This window comes from Oryza brachyantha, chromosome 3 (genome assembly GCF_000231095.2).
Source record: "Oryza brachyantha chromosome 3, ObraRS2, whole genome shotgun sequence".
NCBI lineage: Eukaryota > Viridiplantae > Streptophyta > Magnoliopsida > Poales > Poaceae > Oryza > Oryza brachyantha.
Window position 1 is genome coordinate 14,988,465 of NC_023165.2, and position 27,382 is coordinate 15,015,846.

At 47.3% G+C, this 27,382-nt stretch overlaps 2 protein-coding genes across 2 annotated transcripts; one reads left to right on the forward strand and one right to left on the reverse strand.

The window, feature by feature from the left end:
* Positions 1-419: 419 nt before the first annotated feature.
* On the forward strand, positions 420-8,367 carry LOC102703196 (probable ubiquitin conjugation factor E4). Its single transcript, XM_006650152.3, has 16 exons — positions 420-1,382; positions 1,976-2,180; positions 2,708-2,859; positions 2,966-3,257; positions 3,484-3,639; positions 4,961-5,164; positions 5,278-5,390; positions 5,480-5,594; positions 5,698-5,787; positions 5,869-6,072; positions 6,162-6,257; positions 6,471-6,593; positions 6,682-6,774; positions 6,847-7,011; positions 7,605-7,694; positions 7,769-8,367. Exons 1-16 carry the CDS (start codon positions 532-534, stop codon positions 7,931-7,933), a joined length of 3,114 nt encoding a protein of 1,037 aa, XP_006650215.2. The 5' UTR covers positions 420-531; the 3' UTR covers positions 7,934-8,367.
* A 10,749-nt stretch (positions 8,368-19,116) lies between these two features.
* LOC107303772 lies at positions 19,117-20,271 on the reverse strand. Its single transcript, XM_015834455.1, has 2 exons — positions 20,041-20,271; positions 19,117-19,938 (listed from the first exon to the last, which is right to left on the reverse strand). The coding sequence occupies exons 1-2, from the start codon at positions 20,269-20,271 to the stop codon at positions 19,117-19,119; spliced, it is 1,053 nt and encodes a 350-aa protein (XP_015689941.1).
* Between the last annotated feature and the right edge of the window lie 7,111 nt (positions 20,272-27,382).

Genomic DNA, 27,382 nt, shown 5'->3' on the forward strand with positions numbered 1-27,382 from the left:
AAATTTATAGTCTTGAGACAGTGGCTTAAATATATGGTTTTGGAATAAAGTTATTCCTATTTTGTGATATTATGGTTTAAATATGTACCTTTGTTTTTGATAATTTTGTCCAAGTATATGTAGTTATTATAATATTATGTTTTCAGGTATGGAAGACAAGATAAGTTGATTAGTTGAATCATTTGTTGGGTGAGAGACCGAGAGCGATAATTTTCATTTAGCAAGATGAAAACAGTACTGGTTAGAAAGTCTAAACATTTTGAAAACAACTCACATTTTATGTAAATCTAATCTAAAGAATACCCAAACGAACTATATTTGAAATCCTATGGAGTATTCGATGTATATTCGCTTCTCTGCATCACAGACACAGTACAGTATTACCGTATCGCCGTCGTCTCCCCTAACCCAAAAAACCCCAGCGCAGCAAAACGAGGCGAGAGCAACCGAGACACGCGATTCCCCTTCCGCCCCAAGACGCCACGAGTAGGGAAGGGTACAAGCCGACGCCGAAGCAGCAGCCCACCGGCGATGGCGTCCCCGTCCCCGCCGGCGGCGCGGCCGCAGCGGACGCCCGACGAGGTGGAGGACATCATCATGCGCAAGATCCTCCTCGTCTCCCTCGCCCCGCCGACCGCGCCCAACCCGGCCGTCGCCTACCTCGAGCTCACCGCCGCCGAGCTCCTCTCCGAGTCGCGCCCGCTCCTCGCGCTGCGCGACGCCGCCGAGCGCCTCCTCATCGACCGCCTCTCGCTCCCGGACCCGCCTGCGGGCTCGCCCTCCCCGTTCGCCTACCTGGTCTCCTCCTTCGGCCGCGCCGCCGACGAGGCGCGCAAGATCTCCACCATCCGGGACGCCGCGCTCCGGGCGCGCCTCGCCGCCTCCATCGCGCACGTCCGGGGGCTCATCCTCTCCTACGCCCGCATCGTCGCCGGGAACCCCGACACCTTCCCCTCGCCACCAAACGCGCCCCACCCCGCTGCCGAGCTGCTCGTCTTCCTCCTGGCCGAGGCTGCTGACCCACTCGACCCCACCCCCGCCCCTGGTGCTCCGCCGCCGCCCGGTTTCGTCGACGAATTCTTCGGGAACGCGGACTATGAGACCGTCGAGCCGGCCATGGGTGAGCTGTACGATCGCCTGAAGCAAAGCGTCGACAAGGTGTCGGCGCTCGGTGACTTCCAGAAGCCACTGCGGGTGCTGAGGCGGCTGGTGGGGATCCCTAACTGCGCTAAGGCTCTCGTGAATCACCCCAATTGGATACCCAAGAATCAAATTATGCTCATTGGGGAAGGCAGAATCATGGAGATCTCCAGTGTGCTTGGGGCGTTCTTCCATGTGAGTGCAATTCCCGATCGTGAGTTTGCAAGCAAGCCTGATATCGGGTAAGTGCTGACTGTTGATTGATTGTTATCGTTTTACCTAATGTTTGCTGAGATGTCGAAAGCTTGCATTTGCGAGATTTTCTGTGTGCTATGCTGGCATTGGTTATACTAGTTGGTGCCTGTATTTACTTGGTGACTGTGCCTTGATGTTCATTTGAATGGTTAGAAGTAAAAACTTCAAAGTTTATTTGATTGTCACCTTAGTTGATTCTTTCGACCTGTTAGATGCAATGTTAAAATTTCAAGTGTGCTTCTCCAAACACAACCTACTTGGAGTTCAATGCTTTATGAACCTTTGAACAAATATTGCAACCAAAACTAGCTCTTTTGATGGTGTGCTGAACTTGTGACAATTTTTTTCTACAGTTTTCTAGAGTCCTCTTTGTGATCATCAAAACCTTGTAACATAAAGGTTGTTCTTATTTTAGTTTGTGTGCTACAAGCCCAAATATTTCTTAATGACTCTGAATGAGTATTTGTACTTTAATGCATTAATAAAATCTGAATTTGCTGCATTTCTGTGCCTTATTAATTCAAGCCTAGTGTTTTATTTATGTGTACCCTTAAACTTGTCAATTTTAATGTTTGATCAGGCAACATTGCTTCTCAGAGGCATCTTCACGCCGACCAGCTGATTTGATATCATCTTTTACAACAATCAAGAGTGTTATGAATAGCTTGTACGATGGCCTTAAGGATGTTCTTCTTGCCCTTCTTAAAAATATGGATACTCGAGAAAAAGTTCTTGAGTTTATTGCTGAAGTAATAAATAAAAACGCCGGCAGGTCTCGTATGCAGGTAACTGACAACTTAACTGGGCATATCCAACCATATTTAGGTTTAATCACTTTGCATCAGATTTTTTCTTTGTTTAGATCACATGTGTAGGTAATGGAATACAATTTGTGAAATTCATTCAATAGCGGTGTATGAAATTGTTTTTGCCAAGATAACATGAAAACATCCCAAGCGAGATCTTACCTGAGCATGGGCATGATCCAAGAACTAAAACAGAACCCTGGATTCCGAGTACATTCCTGATGAGTGGTGAACATGTGCTAGTGTCCTCAATGTATCACACATTGAACACTGCGTAACAGCAGTTTTTTTACAACTCAAAAGTCAGAAAACAGTACCTTTACAAATTTTGGAATTTAATCTTTTGTAATGTGGAATTGCTTTAAAGGGGTGCAATCCTTGGCATGGTATATATATGGCCTAGTAGCTCATATTGCAGTAGCTAACTGTTCTTGAAATGTTATAAATCTTTTAAATCCTTGTATTGGTATTCTCTGTTGTACTTAATTCACCGTGTCACGCAACAGGTAGACCCTTTAAAGAGTGCCAGCTCAGGTATGTTTGTGAATCTCAGTGCTGTGATGCTACGCCTATGTGAGCCTTTTTTGGATAAGATGGAGTCAAAGAAGGATAAGATTGATGTGAAGTACCTCTTCTGCAATGATAGAGTTGATTTCAAGTGGGTTTCTTCTCTTAGAAATTTGGTATTAATGTTCTGCGGAAAGTTAGTAGAATGCATATTTTAAGTTATTTAAGTAAACAATATATTTCTTTTTGTACTGTAGGAATTTGACTGCAATAAATGCTTCTTCAGAGGAAGTATCATCTTGGATAGAGAGCAGGGGTTATGAGCATGCTGAAGACAGTGCCAGTGGAGAGGCTCGCTTTGTTGAATCACAGGAAGCCACAAGCTCTGGCAACAACAGCAGAGTTTCTCTTCCTTCTAAAGGCGGATCACTTGTGGATTGCTCAAAGAAAGAAAATTTCTCCTTTATTTGTGAATGCTTCTTCATGACTGCAAGGGTGCTCAATCTAGGGCTGATGAAAGCTCTATCAGATTTCAAACATATTGCGCAGGTCTGGAGATGTTCTTTTGCACACTTTCTTTGCTTTTGTCTTTGTATTATGTTTCAGTGTGTTGCATTTTGATGCAAAATCTATATATATGCACATTTGATAATAATCTTTAGGAATTCTTTGTCAGCAGCACACACAGGCTAAAATGCAAACAACATTTTCAGATCCAAGAATGCATTCTGAATTTTTCACTGAACACCTGTCTTTGTTTTTATCAAACTCTTAGGATCTCTCTAGATTCCAAGATGATTTGGAATCAAACAGAGCAATGAGAGATCAAGGAGGTGGCTCCGCACAGCTTGATCAAGATATAAAACGCCTAGAGAAGATTGTTGAGATTTTATCACAGGACAAACTATGCTATGAAGCTCAGATAATAAGAGTATGCTCTACATATCTTTTGCTCTTTTTCACTCCGTGTCAAATATTCCTCTTATTACTGCTTCAAGAAAAAAGAAAAAAAACTGTTCACTTTGTCAGTAGGCAAGTCTTCTTTGAACCAAATGTGGGTGGATGAGATGATGTGACCAGTTTCTGGTGACATTCCCATTGTTTCTATACAATGGTTGTTGGGCATGCTAAGGTTTCTTGTGCTATTGCAAGATGATTCCTTTTATTTTATTTATTTAATCATGGATCTCTTTGGATCACCAACAGCATGATGGCCACAAATTTGTTTTTTTTCCCTTTTGTTATTTTGCTTCTGCAATTATGTCAAAAGTAAACTTTACTTTGCATATTGGGGCCATATTTCTTTATTTCGCCCCAGCAGCGCATAGTGCCCAACTGTGCATTATGTAGGATGAGTCAGTGTTACCAGGATGCGCGAGTCCGATTTTTTTTACCGCATTGACACACATCCCCATGGTATGACTCGCATCTGACACAGCTGACGAATTCCAAAGTAGAGCGGAGATTGATTGCAAGGAGCAGGGCAACAGGGGAATGGGCTTTGAAAGAGTTGACCAGGGTGGGACACCGCCATCGTCATCATCCCTGGCCACTGGTGTGGTCCCAGGCTGCTGGCGTTGCTGGATCCACCAAGCCCAACTGGCACTGCCCAGTGACGAGGAGTGGTGATGGCAGGGGAAGAGGGTAGAGCGCAGGGGATGGAGACAGCAGCCAAAGGAAAGGGCCTTGCCCTTGTTGTCAGCATGGAGCACCGGAGCCTGAGCGAAGGCAGAGCAGGTGGCGGAGCGGAGACGAAGCAATCGTGCTGGGAAAGACATCGATGGGGATGGGTGGATAAATATCATCTATCATCTTCTAGCCCCCCAGACTCTAAATATTACAAGAAATTCTTCATTTAGTTGATTTCTTCCATGTTAGTCCTAAATTTTATATTTATTTTCATACCAGCCATCAGTGATCCTTTCCCTCTACTAGATAAAACCAGTTTACCTATTTTTTTAATTAATAAAGTATGTATATTGGATGTGTCCCCTAATCCTAAATTTTAGAGTTTGCTGAGTCAGACATCCGAATTCGAGTCGGACTTGACTTCCGAGTCCGAGTCCCGGTAACACTGGGATGAGGCTGTTATTTTCACACATTTCATTTAATATCTCGGATTACATTTGTCATGCCAGAAGTATTGGAAACTGTTATGTATGTTCTGATTATATGGAATTTCTCCATTTCCATTTTTGGCATTAACTTCTGCCTATTTAAGGAGCAACACTAACAGTTTTGTCTTTAACCAGGATGGTGCATTTCTTCAACGTGCACTAACTTTCTACAGATTAATGATATTGTGGTCAGTCGACCTTGTTGGCGGATTTAAGATGCCCTTGCCATCACAGTGTCCAAAGGAATTTGCTTGCATTCCAGAGCATTTCCTTGATGATGTAATGGATTTACTAGTTCTAACCTCTAGAATTCCAAAAGCTTTGGAAAGCTTTGCATTGGTGAGTATGCTTCCCAGCCATTCCACAGTTGTAGTGTTGCCTGATTTTGTGACTGTCAGACCTTAGCTGCACACTTATTAATTTTCTCCTAATCATCCTGTTTTCTCTGACAGGATGACTTTCTCAATTTCATCATTATGTTCATGGCGGGCACTTCTTATATTAAAAATCCTTACTTAAGAGCAAAGATGGTTGAAGTTTTGAATTGCTGGATGCCACAAAGAAGGTTCATAATTTTTTTTGATTTTAATAATTGTATCTGATTTCTGACTATAAGGTTGTGTACTGAGAAGTTGTATGATGTCATTGGTTCAGTGGCTTGACTTCCACAGCCTCGTTGTTTGAGGGGCACCAACTATGTCTCGATTATCTGGTTAAAAATCTTCTAAATCTTTATGTGGATATTGAATTTACTGGCTCCCATACACAAGTGAGTATCTTGATTAGTTTTTTCTGTCAATTATACTTCACTATTTTGGGTTTTAGTTTAATAATCTAAATTTAGTGTTATGACATACCGTGCATTTTTACAGTTCTTTGACAAGTTTAACATTCGACATAATATTGCTGAGCTTCTAGAGTATCTATGGGATGTGCCCAGTCATCGGAATGCATGGAGACAAGTAAGCAATTTATCCTAGGTACATGAATCTTTGCTGCACTCACTTGTCACTGAAAATACTCTCCACCTTTCCATATGACAGATAGCTAAAGAAGAGGAGAAGGGCATATATTTAAATTTTTTGAACTTCCTTATCAACGATAGCATCTATCTCCTTGATGAGAGTTTAAACAAAATCCTTGAACTGAAAGAAATAGAGGCTGAAATGGCTAATGTTGTGCAATGGGAAAGCAGACCACCTCAAGAAAGAGAGGAGAGGTTGCGTGTATTTCATCAGTGGGAGAACGTTAGTCTTCTCTTCCCAGCATTTACCTGTCCTATTTCACTGTTATTTTTTAAGGAAATGATAGTTACTGATCTATTTTATAATTTTAGATTGTTCGATTTGACATGAAGCTAGCAAATGAGGATGTTGGGATGCTTGCTTTCACATCAGAACAGATTCCAGCACCTTTCCTTCTTCCAGAAATGGTAATATCATAAAGCATATATTTGATTTCCATAACCATATGAAACTGAAGCTTCAACTCTATGGAATTAATTGCATATTGCATACCTACTATATGTTATGCCTGTATACTATCACTATGTTACCTGTAAAATTTAAAGGAATCAAATTAGTAGGACTATCTCCTTTATCAAGTGTTGAGCGTTGTACTAACAAATAGTCCTTACTCTATTCAGGTGGAAAGGGTGGCAAGCATGCTAAATTACTTCCTCTTGCAACTTGCTGGTCCTCAGAGGAAATCATTGACAGTAAAAGATCCCGAGAAGTATGAATTCAAGCCAAAGCAGCTCTTGAAACAGGTCTCATGGAGTTATTTAACATTTGTGTACTTTACTGTTCTTATGTCTAGCAGTTCTTTTCAACTTCATTGCTGTCTTTACATGGTAGATTGCCACCATATATGTCCATATCACAAGGGGTGATAAAGAAGGTATATTCCCAGCTGCCATCTCGAAAGATGGAAGATCATACAATGAGCAGGTCTGTTCTTTGTTTCTCCCATTAGTTTTTAGTCTCCATGCTTGTATTCTGATAATTTTGTATCTATTGCAGTTGTTTGCAAGTGCAGCAAATATTTTGTGGAAGATTGGGGGAGACCCTCAAATCATACAGGAGTTTATGCAACTTGCTAGTAAGTCAAAAGCTGCTGCTTCTGAGGCCATGGATGCTGAGGCTATGCTTGGTGACATACCAGACGAATTTCTTGATCCAATTCAGGTACTAATTGTTGTATTAAGGAAAAAAAATCTTTATTCTGTTTATGCGATCAAAGGTCTTGCTATGTTGAAAAATGGAACAGGATCAATCATATATGGTAGAATGGTCGTAATGCAGTGGATTGTTTGGTTGTGGCGATTAATCAATATTCCCTATATGGCTTTCAAAACCTGCTCCTTTTATTTATTTATTTATTTTTTGGTTTGAGCGAATTCTCACTGGCAGTCATACTTCAAGTAGGTCTTGATAGTTCTCCCTTATGTGCTTTATACGTTCTCTGATGATTTCATTACTATCTGTTATCATCATAGTAAATATGCTATGATTCATCTGTTATCATCATAGACAGTCCACCAGCCATTTAGTGGTTCCATTAGGATGTATGCTTCGACAGTCCATGTTCAAGCTTCAAACAATTAAATTCACATCCAATCAATATAAGCCATTCAAGGACAAATATTATATGAGTAGGACAATGTTAATTGTATCATTTTTATCATGACAATTCTGAATTTTTTAACTGCTTGCAACTCATTGTGATATTTTAGATGTTTATTGCTACTGTTATATGATGTATGGTGCTTGTCTTGCAGTATACTCTGATGAAGGATCCTGTAATACTTCCGTCGTCGCGGGTCACAATAGATCGACCAGTTATTGTTAGGCACTTGCTAAGTGATAGCGTAAGTTATACATCCGAAAAAACTGTTGATCCAAACTTTCCATGGTACTATTTATCTGACATGTTCCACTGCAGACGGATCCATTCAACCGGTCTCACCTCACGCAAGACATGTTGATACCAGATACGGAGCTGAAGTCTCGCATCGAAGAGTTCATCAGGTCTCAACGGTCCAAAAAACGAAGTGCTGCTGATTCTGAAATGGGAGAACCTGATGCGGCAGCTGATATGGTTGACTAAATCGACAAAGAAACATTTTTTTTTTGGGGGCAATCTTCATGAAATTTATCGCCTCTGATGCTAGCTCCCCTGCATTCACACATTCAATTATTTGTAAATGGTTTTACTGCCCGGTGAAAAACGAAATTATACGGCAGATTAGTCTTCATCAAAGAGTTACACTTTCAGCGGATGTTCAGTTATGGCGCTCAACTCAACTTCGTCCTCTTGTATAAACATTTGATCGTTTGATGTCTCGTGAGATTCATCGATGGCTGCATGTTAGCTATGGCCCTTGATCAACTACGAATCAACCGAACTATATGCAAATATTGCAAAGTACCTCACCTAAAACAGCTACTCCAAATCTCCAATTATCATGGTACGATACAGTGAACAGCTATTAGTGCAAACATGTTAGCCTGTACGTTTCACGTGTTATTAGTTGATGTATTATACTCTCTTCGTTTTTCGTTTTATAATATAAGATGTTTGATCTTTTTTATTATAATGTTTGACTATTTATCTTATTCAAAAAATTATAGAAATATTATTTATTTTGCTTGACTTACTTTATTATCAAAATAACTTTAGCACGACTTTATTTTTTTTATATTTGTACTAAATTTTGACTTGTTATTTTTTATATTTGTACTAAATTTTTGAGGAAGAATGGTCAAACGTTGCATCAAAAAATTAAACATCTTATATTATGATACTAAATTTCAATTTTTTTAGTCTGGTGGCCAATTCCCATGTTTCTGTGGCTTAGATCGAAAGAAGAATCCACGCCGAGTCTGGCCTGATCCGAATTCCAAAATTAAATTAATAAAATGCATAGTTGAGGCTCCTTTATATTTGTGAATTGGTTGTGCTTGGATGCTTTGGAAGCATTGAAATCGTTGTTACTTTGATGGTGTTGCCGCTAACCTGGCCCTTTTTACTTACTGAAGAATAAGGGTGAATGTTGTGTGTTTAGTTGGGGCTCGAGGGCATTCCGACTTCACTGCTCAAGACCCCAGTGGTTAGTTGTTATAGCCACGGTTTAGGTATGGCTGGTCGTTTTGCCTTTCCTCTGTTTCATGTACAAATGTTTTTGAGAACAGTTTTTTTTTGGTAGTTGGTTATGTACTCTATACTTATTCCCTCTTTTAATATTCCTTTCACATTTTTTATTTGATAATATTGACTTTTCGGTTTACATTTGACTATTGTCCATTTAAAAAAATATATAATAATTAATTATTTTGTTATGATATGATTTATTACTAAAGAAACTTTAATAATGACTTATAATCTTACATATTTGCACATAAATTTTGAACATGATAATTAGTCAAACGTATATTTAAAAGTCAATGACGTCAAATAAAAAAAAATAGAGGGAGTATAATGATATCTATATATTACAAAAATATTTATTCGGTCAAGTAAAATATAAGAAGTGTGTCTTGTATGTTTGTCTGTTTGCAAGGATGTCTAGAAAAGACATATTATAACACTCAACTGTGCCATATGTTTATTCCTAATATATTAATATATATTATTTCCTTTTGGAAAAGTGGAGATGGATCCTTACTTACAGCAACTAGCTTTGTTGACCGATGTACGTGGCATTAGGATGAACACGGCTAAGCAGTGCGCGGTAGCCAGGTAGTCTTAACCAGCGACACAAATGTCCTTGCCAAAAATGGCAGTTAGCACTGCGCACTTCCCCTCAACATGCGCACTTAATCAAACATATAAGAATCAAGAAAAAAACTACTTAAACTACCAAAACGTGACATACAATTTAAATGCTTGAAATATAATTTTCTCTTAAACTACTCATTCGATCAACGATCCGAGTAAGTTGTGTTCATAACGATTAAATCTTTATAACAAGATCTCACGTGACTATATTTTGATAAAAAAATAAATTACTTCTGTAATATATCCAAGTTACCTTTTGATTTCATTCAGTTACATTTTAAACATATAAAAGTAAAATTAATACAACATAAAAGTAATTTACCTATCATATGTTGATTAAAACAGTGCATACGCATTGAATAGCTCCTGGTTGTCACTGTCACCGCCACTCCCAATGCCACTAAATAGATTTTACGTTTACGGAGTCGGATGTAACTTTAATGCTTTGGGGATATATCTTTAATATTATTTGGATGTAACTTTTTAATGTTGTCCGGATGTCACTTCAGTGGCATGGTGATGTAATTTTTAGTGTTGTCGAGATATAACCTCAATATTGCGGGGATGAAACATTAATAATAGGATATAACTTCAGCGTTATTCGGATGTAACTTTAATATTGTGGGAATGTAACTTCAAAGGTGATGTAACTTTATTATTGTGGGGATGTAACTTAATGAAATCTAAAAGTAATTTAGGTATATTATAAAAGTAATTTGTATTTTTTTATAAAAACATGATCATGTGAGATCTTGTTATAAAGATTTTGTCGACGATCGGGGTCGGCAATAAACTTACAGGGTGGCTACGAAGCTCAGAATTCGATGGTTAGTGATGAAGAGGGAGAGGGTTTACCCAGGTTCAGGCTCTCGACGTGGCGAGATAATACCTTACTCCTACTTGGCGATTGTATTACGCAGATGAATCTCTCTTGCCCTAAGGGGGCACCCCGTACCCCTTATATAGTAGGGGAATGGTTACAAATATGATAGAGTCATAATCTAGTAAGATTAATGTCATGCCCAGAAATTTACACCAAATTTCTGAACAATAGCATGTATTAAATCTCGGTCCAGGCATCAGCCCGAGTACACACTATGACAAATTAATACACAGTTCCACGACTTAAAAACAAATAAAAACAATTATCTATCGAAATGCAGCGGAAAAGGAAAACAAACTAAACCATCTAATCTTCAGCTTCAGCTGGTGAAGACGGCTCCACACCACAGGCATTCTCGACGGCGGACTGAACCTTACTTCAACCTTCGGAACAACCTTCTTCTGACACCGACTCTGGCACTAGCTCTGGTGGGGGAAAATTAAGCAAGGCTGAGTACAAACCACCGTACTCAACAAGTAACACCCAAGAGAAGGAGAATAATGAATGCAACAGGGTATCAAGGATAGGCTAAGGTTAACTTGCATAAAAGCTGCAGTAATTTAGCAAAACAGTAGATAAAATAGACTGAAATAAAAGTAAAATAACATTTAAAATAATCATCCACTGTCCAACGTTACACCACGTTGCAACAGGCCCAGACCGCTGTCGAACGTTACACCACGTAGCGACAGGGTCAACCCTCTGTCCAACGTTAAACCACGTTGTGACAGACCCAAACCACTGCCAACGTTACACCACATTGCGCAGGGTCAAACCAGTTCCAAGATTAATAAAATTATTAAAGGGGTTCAACTAATCCCAGTGAGTCTGTCAGTTCGCCCAATAACCGCGGGCACGGCTATTCGAATAGTTTTACTCTGCAGAGGTGTACAACTTTACCCACAAGACATGGCTGCCAAGCATGTTACCATGCCCCAACGTATCACCACGATACCTCAGTACGGAAACCATGATAAGACCTTTCACCTAACCCTCCCTAGACAATCGCACCACACTTTAGGTTTCACCCCCTCCTTTACACCAAGTCGGGCAGTCCCCTCTTGTGCCTTGGTAGATCCGGAAGCAGGAGAAGCTTTCGTTACACCACGATTGCCCGTCCATACTCCATCACGCCTACCCTTGCCTGGGTACGTCGAATAGGGACAAGCTAGATTACGAGTCTCACCGTTGCCCATTCTGGCTTGTGGTTAGTACGTGTAAGACTTTCAGGGTTTCCTGAGAACCGGTCCTTAATTGCCATGGGCACGACTCTCAAAACCATGCACCCACAGCCCACCATAAGCAATATTTTAGTTGTATTAATCCATCTCGGGAAATGAATAATGATAACAACCATTGAAGGTGTACCAAAGTGCAACAATAATTAACTAATAATTGGTGAGCTAGTTGAACTAAGCATGGCTAAGCATTGACTAACCCTAATTCTAGTCAAATTAACCCTGGGATGACAATAATAATGAATGGGGATCAACGGATATATTGGTAAATTCCCAATAGATAAATACAATAAATAGATTTGCATAAAATAATGCATGTTTGAATGTAAAAGCGGGGGATTTTATAAACATAGGTTCAATATGATCAAAGAAGGGTGCCACTTGCCTTGCTTAGACCCACGAGGAACTTTGGCGACGACTTCGGGAGCAAACGGCGCTGCGACGGGGTCAAAACCTACGACAAACAAGGCAAAACAAACAAAACAGGCTAAAAAACTACTGAAACAGAGAAAGAAACTATTTTTAATGGATTCTTGGCATTTTTCTGGATTTAATGAAACTTGAATGGACCTAAACGGAGACTAGATGAATTACTTATGAATTTTAGAAGTTTTCTGGGTTTTTAGCTAAACAGAAAAGTCCTAAATCAATTATTGCGCAATTAATGGGGCTGCTGACGTCAGCGAGGAGAGAGGAGGCTGACGGCTGACAGGTGGGGACCACCTGTCAGTGGGAGAGAGGGGAAATGGGCGGCTGACACGCGGGCCCGGGGAGGAGAGAGAGGAAGGGGCTGGCGGGGTGGCGACTGACGGGTGGGACCCGTCGGTCGGCGACCGTGGAACAGAGAGGAGGGGAGCGGGGTCCGGCCGGGAGAGGGAGGGGGGCGGCAACGCCCGGGCGGCGGTGGACGGCGACCGGCGGAGGACGGCGCCCGGCGACGAGCGGCGCGAACCGGCGCGCGGCGGCGAATGGCGACGGCAGCCGGGAAGCGGGAACATCGGCGGTGTGAGCAGCGGCGGCGGGAGCGGCGGAGACGGTGAGGGCCGAGGAGAAAGGGGAGGTGGCGATGGCGATGACCGGCGGCGCGAGGGCGTCGACGTCAGCGACATCGACCGGCGACCGAAGGGCGACGACGGCGTCGGCGAGGAGGAGGCAGAGACCGCGGCGGGGTGGCGCGGCTCAGAGCGGCGACAAGCGGCGGGAGGGAAAGACGGTGACGGACGCCGGCAGCGGGGCTTGGCGACCGTGCGACGACGGTGACGAAGGGTGGAGATGAAGGTGGTGGTGGGCGGAGGGGCGACGGCGATGCAAAGATGACGATTGCGACGATGTGGGGGAACGACGGCGTGGAGACACGGCCGAGAGGGAGAGGGATCGGGGCGGCGCGGCGGTGAGTTAGCCAGCAGCGCGGCGGGCGGAGGAGCTCAGTGACGGTGTCGCGAGGGAGAGGGGGATGGGATGCGGCGTTCAGCCGGGGAGGCGGCGACGGCGCAGCAACGACAGCGTCGGCGACGACGTCGGGCGGCGACAAGCGGGCGGTGACGGCGACGACGGCGCGACAAGCGGGTGGTGACGGCGACGACGGCGCGACGACGACGACCGGCGTCCGACGACAGCGCGTGGCGCGCGACCGAGCGCGGCGCACGGCGACGACGGCACAACGGCACGGCGACGGCGGGCGGGCGCGGGAAGCGGCCATGCGGGAAGGCGCGGGTGGCGCGAGGATAGCGTGACAACGGCAGAGCTGGGCGACGGTCTGGCAGGGGCCGCCGGCGACTGGCGGAGTCCGACGACGACGGCGCGGGGGTGAGCTTGGAGGCGATGATGGAGGAAACGGGAGAGGGAGAGGGGAAACGCTCACCGGCGGCGACAAAGAAGGCGACGCGTCGGCGAGGGCGAGGCGGCGGTGATGACGCAGACGCGCGGCGACGAGATCGGCCGACGGCGTCGAGACGACGGGCACGGCGGCGGGAGGGACGAAGGGGCGGCGACGACGCTCGGCGACCACCGGTGGCGACGAGGGCCGGCGGAAGGTCGGCGAAGCCGAGGCGGAGGTGGTGACGCGGGTGGGCGGCGACGTCCAACGGCCGACGGGGAAATCGGCGGCTGACGGCGACGGAGGGGAGCTTCGGGCGGAGAGGGGAAAGTGGCGGCGGGGCGGCGGCGCGAGGATTTTATAGGTGGTGGCGCCGGCTAGGGCGGAGCGGCCGGTGGAGACCGAGTCGACGACGCGGCGAACTCGGCGGCGGCGGTTGCGGCGGTGGTTGCAGCGGCGGCGCGGCGGAGGACTCGGGGCGGCGGCGGACTCGGCTGGCGCGACGCGGTGCGGGCGCGGGCTGGCGCGGAGACGGGGTTTCGGTCGCTGACAGGTGGGCCCCACCTGTCAGTGGCGCGAGAGAGAGGAGGGAGGCGGCGCAGACTCGCGGCGAGCGCGGGCGCGGACGCGCGAGCGAGCTGGGCCGACGGCCCAGGCGGAGGGGAGGCGCGCGCGGGAGGGGCGGGAGGCCGGAGCCGGAGGCCGGCTCGGCTGGGCCGGCCGGGCGGGGAAAGGTGGGCCGGCTCGGCTGGGCCGGCCCGGGAAGGAGGAGAGGAAAAAGAAAAAGGAAAAAGAAAAGGAAGGGAGGAAAATTGGACTTCGGCGCAATTTGAGAAGGAAGGGAAAAAGAAAGGAAAAAGGAGGGAAAAAGGAAAACCCCACTTTTGCCGAGTTTTAAATTAATTTTTTTGGTCAAATTTTATTGTTCTGCAATTTGAATTTAAATCCAGTTAATCGATTTGCGAGCCTCGATTTAATTAAATTAATTCCTTTTAGAGGGATTTTTCCTGAGTTAATTAAGCCAATTGTTATTTACGAATTTCTTTTTACGATTTAGGCTTGGGATAAAACTCCGAGCGTGACAATTAAGATCTATCCTAATTCGGTTATGGCTCGGGTCCGAAGTACACGACATGCAATCCGGTACGTACCGGGATCCTAACCAACACCATACAGATATATTCTCCTTCCTATTCGGTACCCCATTGACCGTACGTATTTGTATAGTCTCCGGATTCCCCCGCTATAGGTATCCCACAGCAGCCCCCGGAGTTGTCTAGAGCAGCGCAAGTCATCCGTGCAGATCGTTGATCATCAGGTGTGTCCTAACTCTATATGCTTGACATTTCCCGAGTGCTTTTTAGGCGCTCCCTGAGTGATCCCGAGTACTCTGTGATGATTGTGATGATTGTAGAGACTGTGAATGACTCCAAATGGAAGAAGACTTTTGATGCACCTAATAGGTGTAGCCTCCGACTCTATGCTTAATGCGTAACAATTAAACATAGAGTCATCTATGGACTGTTACCTAGCAGGTTTTTTCCGACTCGAGTCGCACTGTTTCAAATGCTTCCGAACCCAAGTGGTTTAGAAACGATTTTGTGCTCTGTTTCCCCAGACATACAGCCTTCAGCTATGTTCTGCCCTTGGGATAGGTTGAGCCGACTGGCTTAACCGTCACAGCCGAGTAGTTAGCACCGAGTATATTTGGACTTACTCAAAGTTTAGGCACAAGCTAAGGAGCGCAGTTAAGTGCCATGGGCGATATAGACTGACGCCTGCCCGAGTGCGGCCATGGGCCCATAACATAGGCGTACCGTTGATTCCCAATTTTGAAGGAAATCACGAATTTCATATCACCGTTATAAAACTCGTAACGTTCCTTAAAACACAGCATGGTATCCATTATGCCGGCATCGAAAATTTTGGCCCGCTTTGCCCGTAGGGGAACATAACAATACTTAGCCCGGTAACAGAATTTTCTAGCCGTTAGGCCCAGCAGCGGCCCATTTAAGCCTCCTGTTACCTCGTCCGATCATCTTCTTCTCCACCGTGCTAATCACTGTAGCCCCAATTTGCTCCAGCGATCTCGCGCTCACCGAACCCTAGCCTCCGTGCCCAGAGCTCCAGCCTCTCCTCCACCCATCGCACCCACGCTTCCCCTCCGGCCCACTGAAGAAAGCCCCCGATGGCTTCCCCGGTGGATTCAGGAAAGACGCTACCACTACATGCTTGGCAGTCCTCCATCATTTCCGATCAGAACCTCTCCACCCTCTCCGGAGCCAGTCTGATTCAGAGCAAGGAAGTAGCAGGGTTCCACAGCGCTCTTGGTGAGGAGTTCCCTACCCCTGACTCGCGGGAAGTGGTAGTTTTTGAGCCTTTCTTTGAGCGGGGTCTCGGGCTGCTGGTGTCCTCCTTCTTCCGGGGTTTGTTGGATTTTTATGAGATTGAACTCCATCATTTGAATCCCAATTCAATTCTTCAGATCGCAGTGTTTGTATACACTTGCGAAACCTTCCTTGGAATCCCCCCTCACTTCAACCTCTTCCGCCACTTGTTCGCTGTTAAGCCCCAACCAAACCGGGTTCATCCATCGGTGGTGGGCGGTGCTGGCATTAAGCTCCGTGAGGGGAGCAAGAAAGCTTGGCTTTCTCTGCCCATGAAAACTTCTCTCAAGGACTGGCATGCGGCATGGTTTTATTGTTCCAACCTTGCCGACTCCCTTCCTCCCTTTGTCGGCCATGCCCAGTAGCTCGGGAGACCTGGTCATCCCAACCGACTGCCGAGGAGATGCCACAGGTGAACTCGCTCCTCAACTTGATCGAGAACTTGAAGACTGCCGGCCTAACCGGCGTTTGGGTGACTCGGCACTTCATCCATCGCCGGATCCAGCCCCTTAAGGATCGGGTCCGATTTTCCTTCGACTACATTGGGAGCGACGACCCAACTTGGGAGACCGCGGAGACACTTCGGCCGGCGGATATCCGATCGCGAGCCTGCATGCTGTTTGCTCTGAACACCCTCATCCCGGCTGATGCCTCCGGTCTTCCATCTCCGTTCAATGCTAGGAATGCCAAACCGCCGGTGAGTCCTCCACCCTTCTGAAGATTCGTTCTCCACTTCTCGGGTATTCGCCTCGGCTTGCCATGATTTGACTCTCGTCGTGCCTGCAGGACCGACACTAGTTCCTATCCTACCCCCCAAGTCGGGGCCTGCCCGTGCTCAAGAGGGGGTTACAAGCTTCAGTTGACGAGCCGCTCGCCAAGAGGATGGCGTTTGACCCGGACGCCCGAACTCACCAGGGCGCTCGAGGATGACGACGCTCTGACCCCAGCTTGCTCTCCAAGCCCACCTCCTATGAGATGCTTGAGGAGGCCCGCCTTCAGGACGGGATCAAGGTAACAGGACTCAGCATTTTTGCCATGATCCGAGTAGGCCTCTTTCGCCGAAGTCATATCACCTAGTTTCTTTGTCAGGAAATCAAGCGACATTGATCCGGCCGTACTGACCAGGCCCGGGGACGCTCAGCCCCCGGGTTCGGCGACGGCCATGATTCCCGCTGCCTCGAGCCCGATCCCGATCACGGCGGCTATCCCCGCGATGGGGCCAATCGCCGAGATGGCTCTGGCGATCGTCCCGGCCGCTGTCGCAGCGCCGACTATGGAGTCGGACGTGCCCGCGGTGCACCCACCCACAGGCACTTTGGAGCCGAGGACTGGGGTGTCCGTTCCGCTGATCGTAGCTGCAACCTTGGCGATGCTTCCCCCGAGGTCCCGAGAGGGCCGCACCGACTGGGCTGGGATTGACCCTTCGGACGACTCCAAGGACATTCCCAGAATCGAGCGATACATCGAGAAGTTGGTGAAGCTTATGAAGGTATGCTTTTTAACTGCTTCCTTGTGTGCGTGACTCTGTTAACTTTTGTTGTGTCGTTCAGGGAATTGAAGCATGCTTGAAGGCGAAGTCGGAGGCCCTTCGGTCGCTGGATCCTCAGTTGGGGAACTTGGACGCCCTGCGGTAGGATCGTGATGAAATCTTGGGGCGGGAGAAGGCCTTGGAGAGCCGCCTGCAAGGTGAGGTAGCCGACCTTCGCGTGGAGCTGGTGTTGAGCACCGCTCGGATCAAAGGTGCGAAGATTCGTCTCTGGTCGTTGTTTCTTCTTTGTAGCTGATGGTTATCTTCTTTTACTAGATCAAGATGCAGCCTTGGGGGAGTTGAAAAAGGCGAATGCCAGGCTGCAAGCCGAGTGCGCTAGGCTGCTGGCGGCGAAAACCGAGCTTGAGGCCGAGCTTGAAACCGAATGCACTCGGCTCAAGAAGGCCAAGGACACCACTGTCGCCAAGCTCGTGGGTAAGTTTTTCTTTACCTCATGCTTCGTTCCTCCCTTCCGGCCGTTTCCTGACTCGTATGCTACTAGCAGAGGCACAGTCCCGAGCAAAGTCTGTGGTGGGGGCCACCGAGGCCAGGACTTAGGAAGCTGAGCTGGCTCGGGATCGGCTCGTCTCAGTTGCCCTTAGCATGCTCGGGGCGACGCTACTGCTAGCGCAAGGCTCCTCATCGGTCAGCATAGACGGGGTGGTCCAGCAGCTAGAGAAGATGCCTGTGGCCCACGACGTCGAGTTGCGGGAGACGACGAAGCTGGCATCTAGCCATGCTCTTGCCATTGTAAAGTCGCTGTATCCCCGGGTGGAGGTTGATGCCGTCTGCGACGGGTTCACGGTCGACTGCGACGAGGCGACGGCGATAAAGTACGTCAATGAGGCATAGAAGGCTGCGGAGACGGTCGAGACGACCTTGGCCTGTAAAGAAGTAGGAGAACTTGTAATAGTTAACCATGTTCTAGAAGAATTATTGTGATGTGATTTTATTTGATCTATTTGCTTTAGAATATTTTGCTGTGGTGTGTTTCATCGTCATGTGAAGAGTTATCCTCTCAGCGTGTGCCTGTCCCAGCAGCCCCCGAGCGGACTTAGCCAGTGCGGAGCTTAACGTAGTGTTACTCGGTTTGGTGGGAAGCGAGGTGCGGCCGAGTGGATGTGCCACCGCATCCAGACTTTGATTAACCGACAGTTAGAGAGCTCGTTGGCAGTAGATTTTATTAAAAAGAACCCGAAGGTATAGTACATTGTAGCCCCCGACTGATCTTCCGAGTGGGGACCACTCGGCGAGTGCAGTCGAAGGTTTAAAAGGAAAAAAATTACAACAAATCGGCTATGTGTGGAAGGGACGTAGCTGTTCGATGTTCTATGAAGGGTCCGACAGTGTCAAGTCCCCAGACGGCGAACGGCCAGGAGATCGGGATAGTTTGCAGTTCCTGTGCCGGCACGTGTGTTTGCCTTGCGAAGAATTGACACCCTTCGCACTTTCTAACCAACTCTTGTGCGTCTGTGACGACAGTTGGCCAGAAGAATCCTTGCCTATAAGCCTTTCCGATTAGCGTATGGGCCGAGGCGTGGTTGCCATAGAGGCCTGAGTGGATTGACTGGAGTATTTGTTTGCCCTCGCAGTGCATAAGAATGCCCGACGCGCTTTGCCAGAGGTGCTCTCCGTCTGACATGATATAGCAGTAGCTTCGTCAGCTGACGCGTTCGGCTTCAGCTTTATCAGTCGGGAGAACTTCCTCCGTGAGGAACTTGATGAACGGGGTTCTCCAGTCGTTAGTGAGGACTGCGACCGTGCGGTCGTTGGAGTTCGGTGGTTGGCCGTTATCTCCTGCATCTTCTGCTTCACCCGGGGTTGGCTCGGGTTCGCCCTTGTTCTCGACCGTAGGCTTCATGAGGTGTTCGACGAACATGTCGGTTAGCACCTGTAGCCGCTTTGAGCCGAGATTGGCTAGTTCATCGGTGGCTTCGTTGTTGTGCCGCAGGACGTGGACTAGCTCGAGTCCTTCGAACCTATTTTCAAGTTTGCGCACCTCCTGTCGGTAGGCTTGCATATTTTCGTTGGCACAAGTCCACTTGTTCATGACCTGGTTGACGACTAGCTGGGAATCTCCACGAACAAGCAGCCACCTAATCCTGAGGGATATAGCCAACCGTAGCCCGTGAAGGAGTGCTTCGTACTCGGCTACGTTATGCGAGGCTGGAAAGTGGATCTGGAGCACGCATTTGAACTTTTTGCTGTTGGGCGATATAAGCACCACTCCAGCCCCAGCCCTCGACATCCGTAAGGAACCGTCGAAGTACATGGTCCAGTGGGGTAGCTCTTCTGGCGCGGTTTCAAGTTGTACGTCGGTCCACTCAGCCACGAAGTCGGCGAGCGCTTGTGACTTTATTGCAGTACGGGGTTTGAAGGTGATGTCGTATATCATCATCTCCAGTGCCCACTTTGCGATGGGGCCTTGCACTTCCTTGTTGTGTATGATATCGCCGAGTGGATAGGATGTGACGACTGAAACCTGGTGGGCTTGAAAGTAATGAACGAGCTTCCTTACCGTAATCAGGACGCCATAGAGGAGTTTCTAGACCTGGGGGTATTTTAGCTTGGATTCTTTGAGTACCTCGCTGACGAAGTAGACCGGTCGCTGGACCAGTTGTGTGTGTCTGTCTTCTTCCCGCTCGACCACGACTTGTTCTGTGGCCGAGACGTAGAGTAGGAGCAGCTCGTTTGGGCTGGGCGAAGCCAGCACGGGGGGAGAGGTCAAGTATTTCTTGAAGTCCTCAAAAGCCTCTTGTGCTTCTGGGGTCCATGTGAAGTGGTCGGTCTTCTTCAGTAGCTTGAAGAAGGGCATTCCTCGGAGGCCGAGTCGTGAAACGAATCGGCTATTGGCAGCCATGCATCCGACCAACTTCTAGACGTGTCGAAGCTCGCTAGGAGGCTTCATGTTGAGTATGGCCTGGACTTTCTCCGAGTTTGGCTCGATGCCTCGTCGGGATATGACGAAACCAAGGAGCATGCCGGAGGGGACGCCAAACACACACTTCTCAAGATTTAATTTCATCCTGTAACATCGGAGGTTGTTGAAGGTTTCCTCTAGGTCATCTAGTAGGTCATCCTTTTTCCTCGACTTTACGACCACGTCGTCGACATATGCTTCCGTGTTTCGCCTGATCTGGTCATGAAGGCAACCCTGGATAGTCCGTTGATAGGTTGCCCCCGCGTTTTTAAGACCGAACGACATCGTGATGTAGCAGTACGCGCCGAATGGTGTAAGGAAGAAGGTCTTCATCTGATCGGCCTGTCTTAGGCTGATCTGATGGTAGCCCGAGTAGCAATCGAGGAAGCTGAGTAATGCACAGCCAGCCGTCGAGTCTACAACTTGGTCAATGGGCGGTAGACCAAACAGATCCTTAGGGCATGCCTTGTTAAGGACCGTGTAATCCACACACATTCACCATTTGTTGTTCTTCTTTTTGACCAAGACGGGGTTGGCCAACCAGTCGGGGTATTTGACTTCTTTAATGAAGCCGGCCGTGAGCAGTTTGGTCAAGTCCTCCTTAATCGTGTCTTTTTTGTCTTGTGCGAAGCAGCGAAGGCGCTACTTAACTGGCCTAGCGTCATCTTTACATTCAAGGAGTGCTCAATCACTTCCCTAGGGACTCCCGACATATCAGACGGTTTCCAAGCAAAAATATCTTTATTATTTCGGAGAAAAGTGACGCGCGCGAGTTCCTATTTAGAATCTAATTGAGTTCCTATGAATGTAAATTTAGGCGAGTCGGCGGGGTCGAGGGCGATCTGCTTCTTCTCGTTGGAGGTGATCTTTGCCGCCTTTTTAGATGGTAGATCATCGTCCTCCGTCTTGCAAGTCGAGGCTTCACGTATCTGCTCCCGGCCGGCCTGCTCTTCAGCCTGTTGAGCAATTTCGCAACTTTCCGCCTCGCAGCTGAAGGCCTGCTTGATGTCTAGGGCTAGATAATGAGCCAGCTCGGCTCGGCTCGGCTCGGTCTAGCTCGTTAAGATAACGAGCTGGCTCGGCGCAGCTCGGCTTGTTATCGTAACGAGCTAAAAACCTGGCTCGGCTCGGCTTGTTACAAAGCTCGAGCTGGCTCGTTAGGCTCGTGAGCCATGCATTGAAAGTGAATTTAAACAATTTTTCAATAGATTATACTAGCAAATTTTCAGTTCAAATATGAAAATCATATGAAATTGTATGTAAATATTAAAGTTTGAACAAACATATCACATGATGAACCTATGAAGTACTGAACACATGCATTCCAGGGTGGAATCAATAAACGCCGGCGAATTGCGTGTCTTTGGTCTAGCTCGTTAGGCTCGCAAGCAGCTCACGAGCTAGCTCAAGCTAGCTCGTTATCTCTAACGAGCTAAAATGCTAGCTCGGCTCATTAGAAAAATGATACGAGCCGAGTCGAGTCGAGCCGAGCCGAGTTTGTCACGAGTCGAGCGAGCTAACGAGTCACGAGCTTTTTGTCCACCCCTATTGATGTCGCTATGCAGGGTGATTACGCCATGTGGTCCATGCATCTTGACCATGAGGTAGGTGTAGTGCGGGACCACCATGAACATCGCCACCACGGGTTTGCCAATGATGGCATGGTACGCCGTCTCGATGTCGGTGACTTCAAAGCACATGTTCTCAGTCCGGTAGTTGTCCTTTGTTCCAAAGGTAACCGGAAGAGTGATCTGCCCGAGTGGTGTTGCCGATAGCCCGAGAATGACCACGTGGAAGGGCGCATTGCTTGGGCGTAGCTCCGACCTTGGGAGTTTCATGTCGTCGAGCGTCTTGGCGAAGAGGATATTTTGGGCGCTTCCTCCATCGGGAGCACGCGTTTCAACTTGACATTCTTGACGACTGGGCTAGCACCAGTGGGTGCCGCCCCGGGTGAGCCACTTGATCAGGGTGATCCGAGCGGTCGAACGTGATCGGGACTTCCGACCATTGTTGGTACTGGGGGACATCCACCGTTGTGGTGTTTATCTCCCATGATGCGAGCTTCTGCTTTCGCTTGGACTCGTGTGCGAGTGGACCACCAAAGATATGGTTTAGCTCGGCTTGCGGATCCTGGAAGTCATCATCTTTCTTTTCGGTGGGCTTCGTCTTGCTTGGTCCGGCGGCCCCCGACTGGTCTTTGGCTAACTGCTCTGCGTAGTGACGCATAACAATACAATCTTTGGCCAGGTGGGAGGACTTCAGATGGTAGGGGCACTTGTTGTTCATGACTTTGTCATAATCAGACATCTTGGGGCGCTGGATCGGTTGTCGTTCTGCGACGGCCACCTGCTCCTCGGGCTTGCGTTTCCGTGAGTCCGAGTCCTTATGCTCCTTCTCCTTTCCTTTGCCTGATGGTTGTCCTTTCTCCTCATACCTGTCTCCCCGTGAGGCGGACCCCGTATCGACGACCGCTGCGTAGGAGTTAGCCATGTCGAAAAGTTCCTTGACCGTGGTCGGCTCTTTCCTGGTGAATTTAGCGATGAATGGCTCATCGCGCACTCCTTTTTGGAATGCGACAATGACCACATCATCCTTTATGTCGGGGATGGAGTTGTGGACCTCTGAGAACCTTTTAATATAGGCCCGTAGAGATTCGCCTTTCTTTTGCTGGACTTGGTACAGATCGTACTTTGTCCTTGGCTTTCATATGTGCCCTGGAAATTGGCGATGAATCGTTCGTGGAGCTCTGCTCATGAGTCAATGGACCGTTTGGGGAGCCCCGACAACCAATGTCCGACCGAATCATTCAAGGCAACCGGTAACTAATTGGCCATGGCTTTGGTATCGCCTCCTGCCGCCCGGATGGCCATGGAGTATACTGTAAGCCACGCTTTCGGGTCGATGGAACCGTTGTATTTCTTAATGCCGGTGGGCTTGAAACCTGTCGGCCAAGTCAACTGACTTAAGTTTTTAGTGAAGGCCGGGACTCCATCTGTCATGTCAGTGTCAGAGCTCTCGAGTGACCGATGCTTAGACGCCTAGCTATGACTTCGGTGGTCTCAGTCGTGGCAACGGTCCTCCCGGCGTCGTTGTTCGAGCTTGTGGCGGAGGTCGGCAGAGTTTTCCCGATTGAGACCCCGCTTCTCCGCCCTAAGCTCCTGGCGTTGCCGATCCAGTCGGCGAATCTCGTCGTCAATGCGGCGTTGTCTATCGACTGAGTCACTCCTCCGTGCCAAGTCAGGAGAGTGCTGACGTGCTCTGCTTTCGCTATGCGGCCGGGAACCAGTCAGTTGTCACGCCCATTGTTTTACTCAAGCCAAGAATAATTTGTTAATTAAAGTTCAAGAGAAAACCCTATGTAAATTAATTTAAATTAATTTGAAGCTTTTCGGATATTCTAAAATGTCCTGAAAGCGTTTTAAATTATTAACAACATTTATATTTAAATTTCAGAGAATAAAATTTTGCTCAAATAAACAAAATAAAAATTGGCAAAATTGGAGGCAATTTCTTTCTTTTTCCCTCCTTCATTTTTCCTTCCTTTTTCCCTTTTTCCTTTCTCCCTTTTTCCCTTTTTCTTTTTCTTTTTTCCTTTTTTTTCCCTCCTGGCCGAACCCAACTCCCTCTCCCCCACGTGCACGATGTCCCCCTTTCCCCCATCGTACTCCACCCCATCCGCCCACCACGGCCGTGAGCAGCCCCACCACCTCCTCTCTCACAGTAAAATTAATTCCTATCAATTAGAATTCTATTTCTTATCCCTTTGAAACTTTATCTATTTCTTTTTTATAGGAGATGGATAACTAGATTTATCTCTAGTTTTCTCCTATAAATACCCCCTAGAGCCTCACCTCCTTTTTCCGTCTCCCTCTCCCGTGCTCCTCGAGCCGCCTCCTGTCGAGCAGCTGCGCAGCAAGCCGCTAGCAGCCCTACTGCATCCTTGTTTGCAGCAGTGCAGCCGTCTGCCGGTTTCTTTCCACCAAATCTCAGGTTCGCATATATTTTATTCTTGCGAATCAATCTAAATTCATCTACCATTTAATTATATAGGTTTTCTTGCCGAACAGCAAGGAACAACAGCAATCCATCGTTGATCCCTCCACCAAATCTCAGGTTCGCATATGTTTTACTCATGCGGATCAATCTATTATAATCTACCGTGTAACTGTTTAGATTTTCTAATCTATTAGCTAACGTGAGATTGATCTACAGTGCGGACTTTAATTTCGTAAGTAGATTGATTTTACGCTAAAGTAATTTAGTTTCCGGTTTAGCGAGTCGTTAAATCTCGATTTAACATATCGTTAATCCTATCTTTGTTCCGCTAACAGTTCACGGCTTCGCGTTTCGGATCCGATTCATCGTAGAATCTCTAATTCGTGCACGTTTTGGATTTGTTATGCGAATATTGTGCTGTTCGCAAATTCCCCAAGCCGTGGCCCAACCCGCGCTCAAAGTCCCCATCACCTCTCTCGGCCCACTCCTTCTTTTCCCTCTCCTCTGTCTTGTGCCACTGACCAGTGGGGCCCATCTGTCGGGCGCCAGCTCCCTCTCCCTCCACGGGATCCACCCGTCATACTCCCTCTCCTCACTGCCTCGTGGACCCCGCCCGACAGCTCTCTCCCCTTTCTCTCTTTCCCCGTGGACCCCACGTGTCATACCCTTTCCCCTCTCTGTCTCACTGCCAAGTGGGTCCCAGCCATCAGCATTCCCCCTCTCTCCTCGCTGACGTCATCGTCTCCAATTTATTGCGCAATAAATCAATAAGGTTTTCCTGTTTAGTTTAAAAACCCAGTTAAACTTCTAAAATTCACAGCTAATTCATCTAGTCTCCGTTTAGGTCCATTCAAGTTTCATTAAATCCAGAAAAATATCAAGAATCCATTAAAAATAGTTTCTTTCTTTGTTTCAGTAGTTTTATAGCCTCTTTTGTTTGTTTTGCCTTGTTTGTCGTAGGTTTTGACCCCGTCGCAGCGCCGTTCGTTCTCGAAGTCGTCGCCGAAGTTCCTCATGGGTCTAAGCAAGGCAAGTGGCACCCTTCTTTGATCATATTGAACCCATGTTTATAAAATCCCTGTTTTACATTCAAACATGCATTGTTTTATGCAAATCTATTTATTGTATTTACCTATTGGGCAATTACCTTTATATTCGTTGATCCCCACTCATTATTATTGTTATCACAGGGTTAATTTGACTAGAATTAGGATTAGGGGATGCTTACCCATGCTTAGTTCAACTAGCTGACCAATTCATATTTAATTAATGATTAGACTTTGATAGACCTTTAATGGTTGTGATCATGGTTAATTTCCCGATGTGGATTAATACAACTAAAATATTGCTTATGGTGGGCTGTGGGTGCATGGTTTTGAGAGTCCTGCCCATGGTAATTAAGGACCGGTTCTTAGGAAACCCTGGAAGTCTTACACGTACTAACCACAAGCCAGAGTGGGCAACGGTGAGTCACTGGGATTAGTTGAACCCTTAATAACTTGGTGAATCTTGCAACTGGTTTAACCCTGCGCAATGTGGTGTAACGTTGGCAGTGGTTTGGGTCTGTCACAACGTGGTTTAACGTTGGGCAGAGGGTTGACCCTGTTGCAGTGTGGTGTAACGCTGGACAGTGGTTTGGGCCTGTTGCAACGTAGTGTAATGTTGGACAGTGTATGATTATTTTAAATGTTTACTTACTTTTATTCAGTCTATTTTATTTACTGTTTTGCTAAATTACTGCTGTTTTGTGCAAGTTAACCTTAGTCTATCTTTGATACCCTATTGCATTCATTATTCTTTCTCTCTTGGGTGTTACTTGTTGAGTACGGTGGTTTGTACTCAGTCTTGCTTAATTTTTCCCCCACCAGAGCAAGTGCCAGAGTTCCAGTCAGAAGGTTGTTCCTAAGGTTGAAGTGAGGTTCAGTCTGCCGCCGAGAATGTCTGTGGTGTGGAGCCGTCATCACCAGCTGAAGCTGAAGATTAGATGGTCTAGTCTTGTTTTTCTTTTCCGCTGCATTTCGATAGATAATTGTTTTTATTTGTTTTTAAGTCGTGAAACTGTGTATTAATTTGTCATAGTGTGTACTCGGGCTGATTCCTGGACCGAGATTTAATACATGCTATTGTTTAGAAATTTGGTGTAAATTTCTAGACGTGACATCAGCTGCCGAGGGACGTTCGCCCGAGACCTAGGAGATCTGGACGACTAAGCCTCCGAACGAGCGACTGGGGTACCTGTCGTGCGCTGGAGGGAGTGCTGGATCGCAACAGTAGTCACCATGGCCTTGATCTTGTTTATGGTTTCTACCGTAGGTAGATCCCGCTGTGGGAGCTGCTGGATGATGACGCCGAGTAGATCGGCGGCCGCACGGATGTTCTGTTAGGGCGTCTTAAAGACGTGATGTCCGTCGACTTGGGTCTGGAGTAGATCGTGCTACACCTTGTGAGATTGGATTCACAGCGCAGCGTGAGACTGCGCTGCTTGTCATTCCCTTTCCTCCCGCTGCTGGCGTTCCTTTTCTTCCTCAAGTCGGCGTTTTTCTACTAGGCGGGGGCCGCCTCCTCCTCTTGCTGATCGTCCGGCTACAGAAGAAGGCGACATTGGCTTGCTAGTGGCGAAGACCTCTAGGGGCGGCACGAAGCTTCCAGTGCTGCTCCGAGTCTCGGAAGTGTTGACCGGAGGAGTCTGCGCCGCCTCGGGATTGGTTTCTACCTCCATAGGGGTTGCGCCCTGGCTTGCCTGCCGGTCCGGGCTGGGAGAAAGCATCTCAATGTCATGCGACCCAGATTGGATCTGAGTTTGACCCGATACCTCTTTGTTTGGCTCGAACCGGCAAACTTCTTCGTTCGAGTCAGAGGAGCTTGAGTCGGTGTACGACAAAGTGCCGAACTGGTCGGTCTGAAGTCTGATGCCGCCAAACTTAAAGGTCGAGCCCGGCGGGAACTTCCTCTTCATGATGTTCGAGTTGAAGTCCATCGAACTTCGCTAAAAAGAGCTTTAGATCGAAAA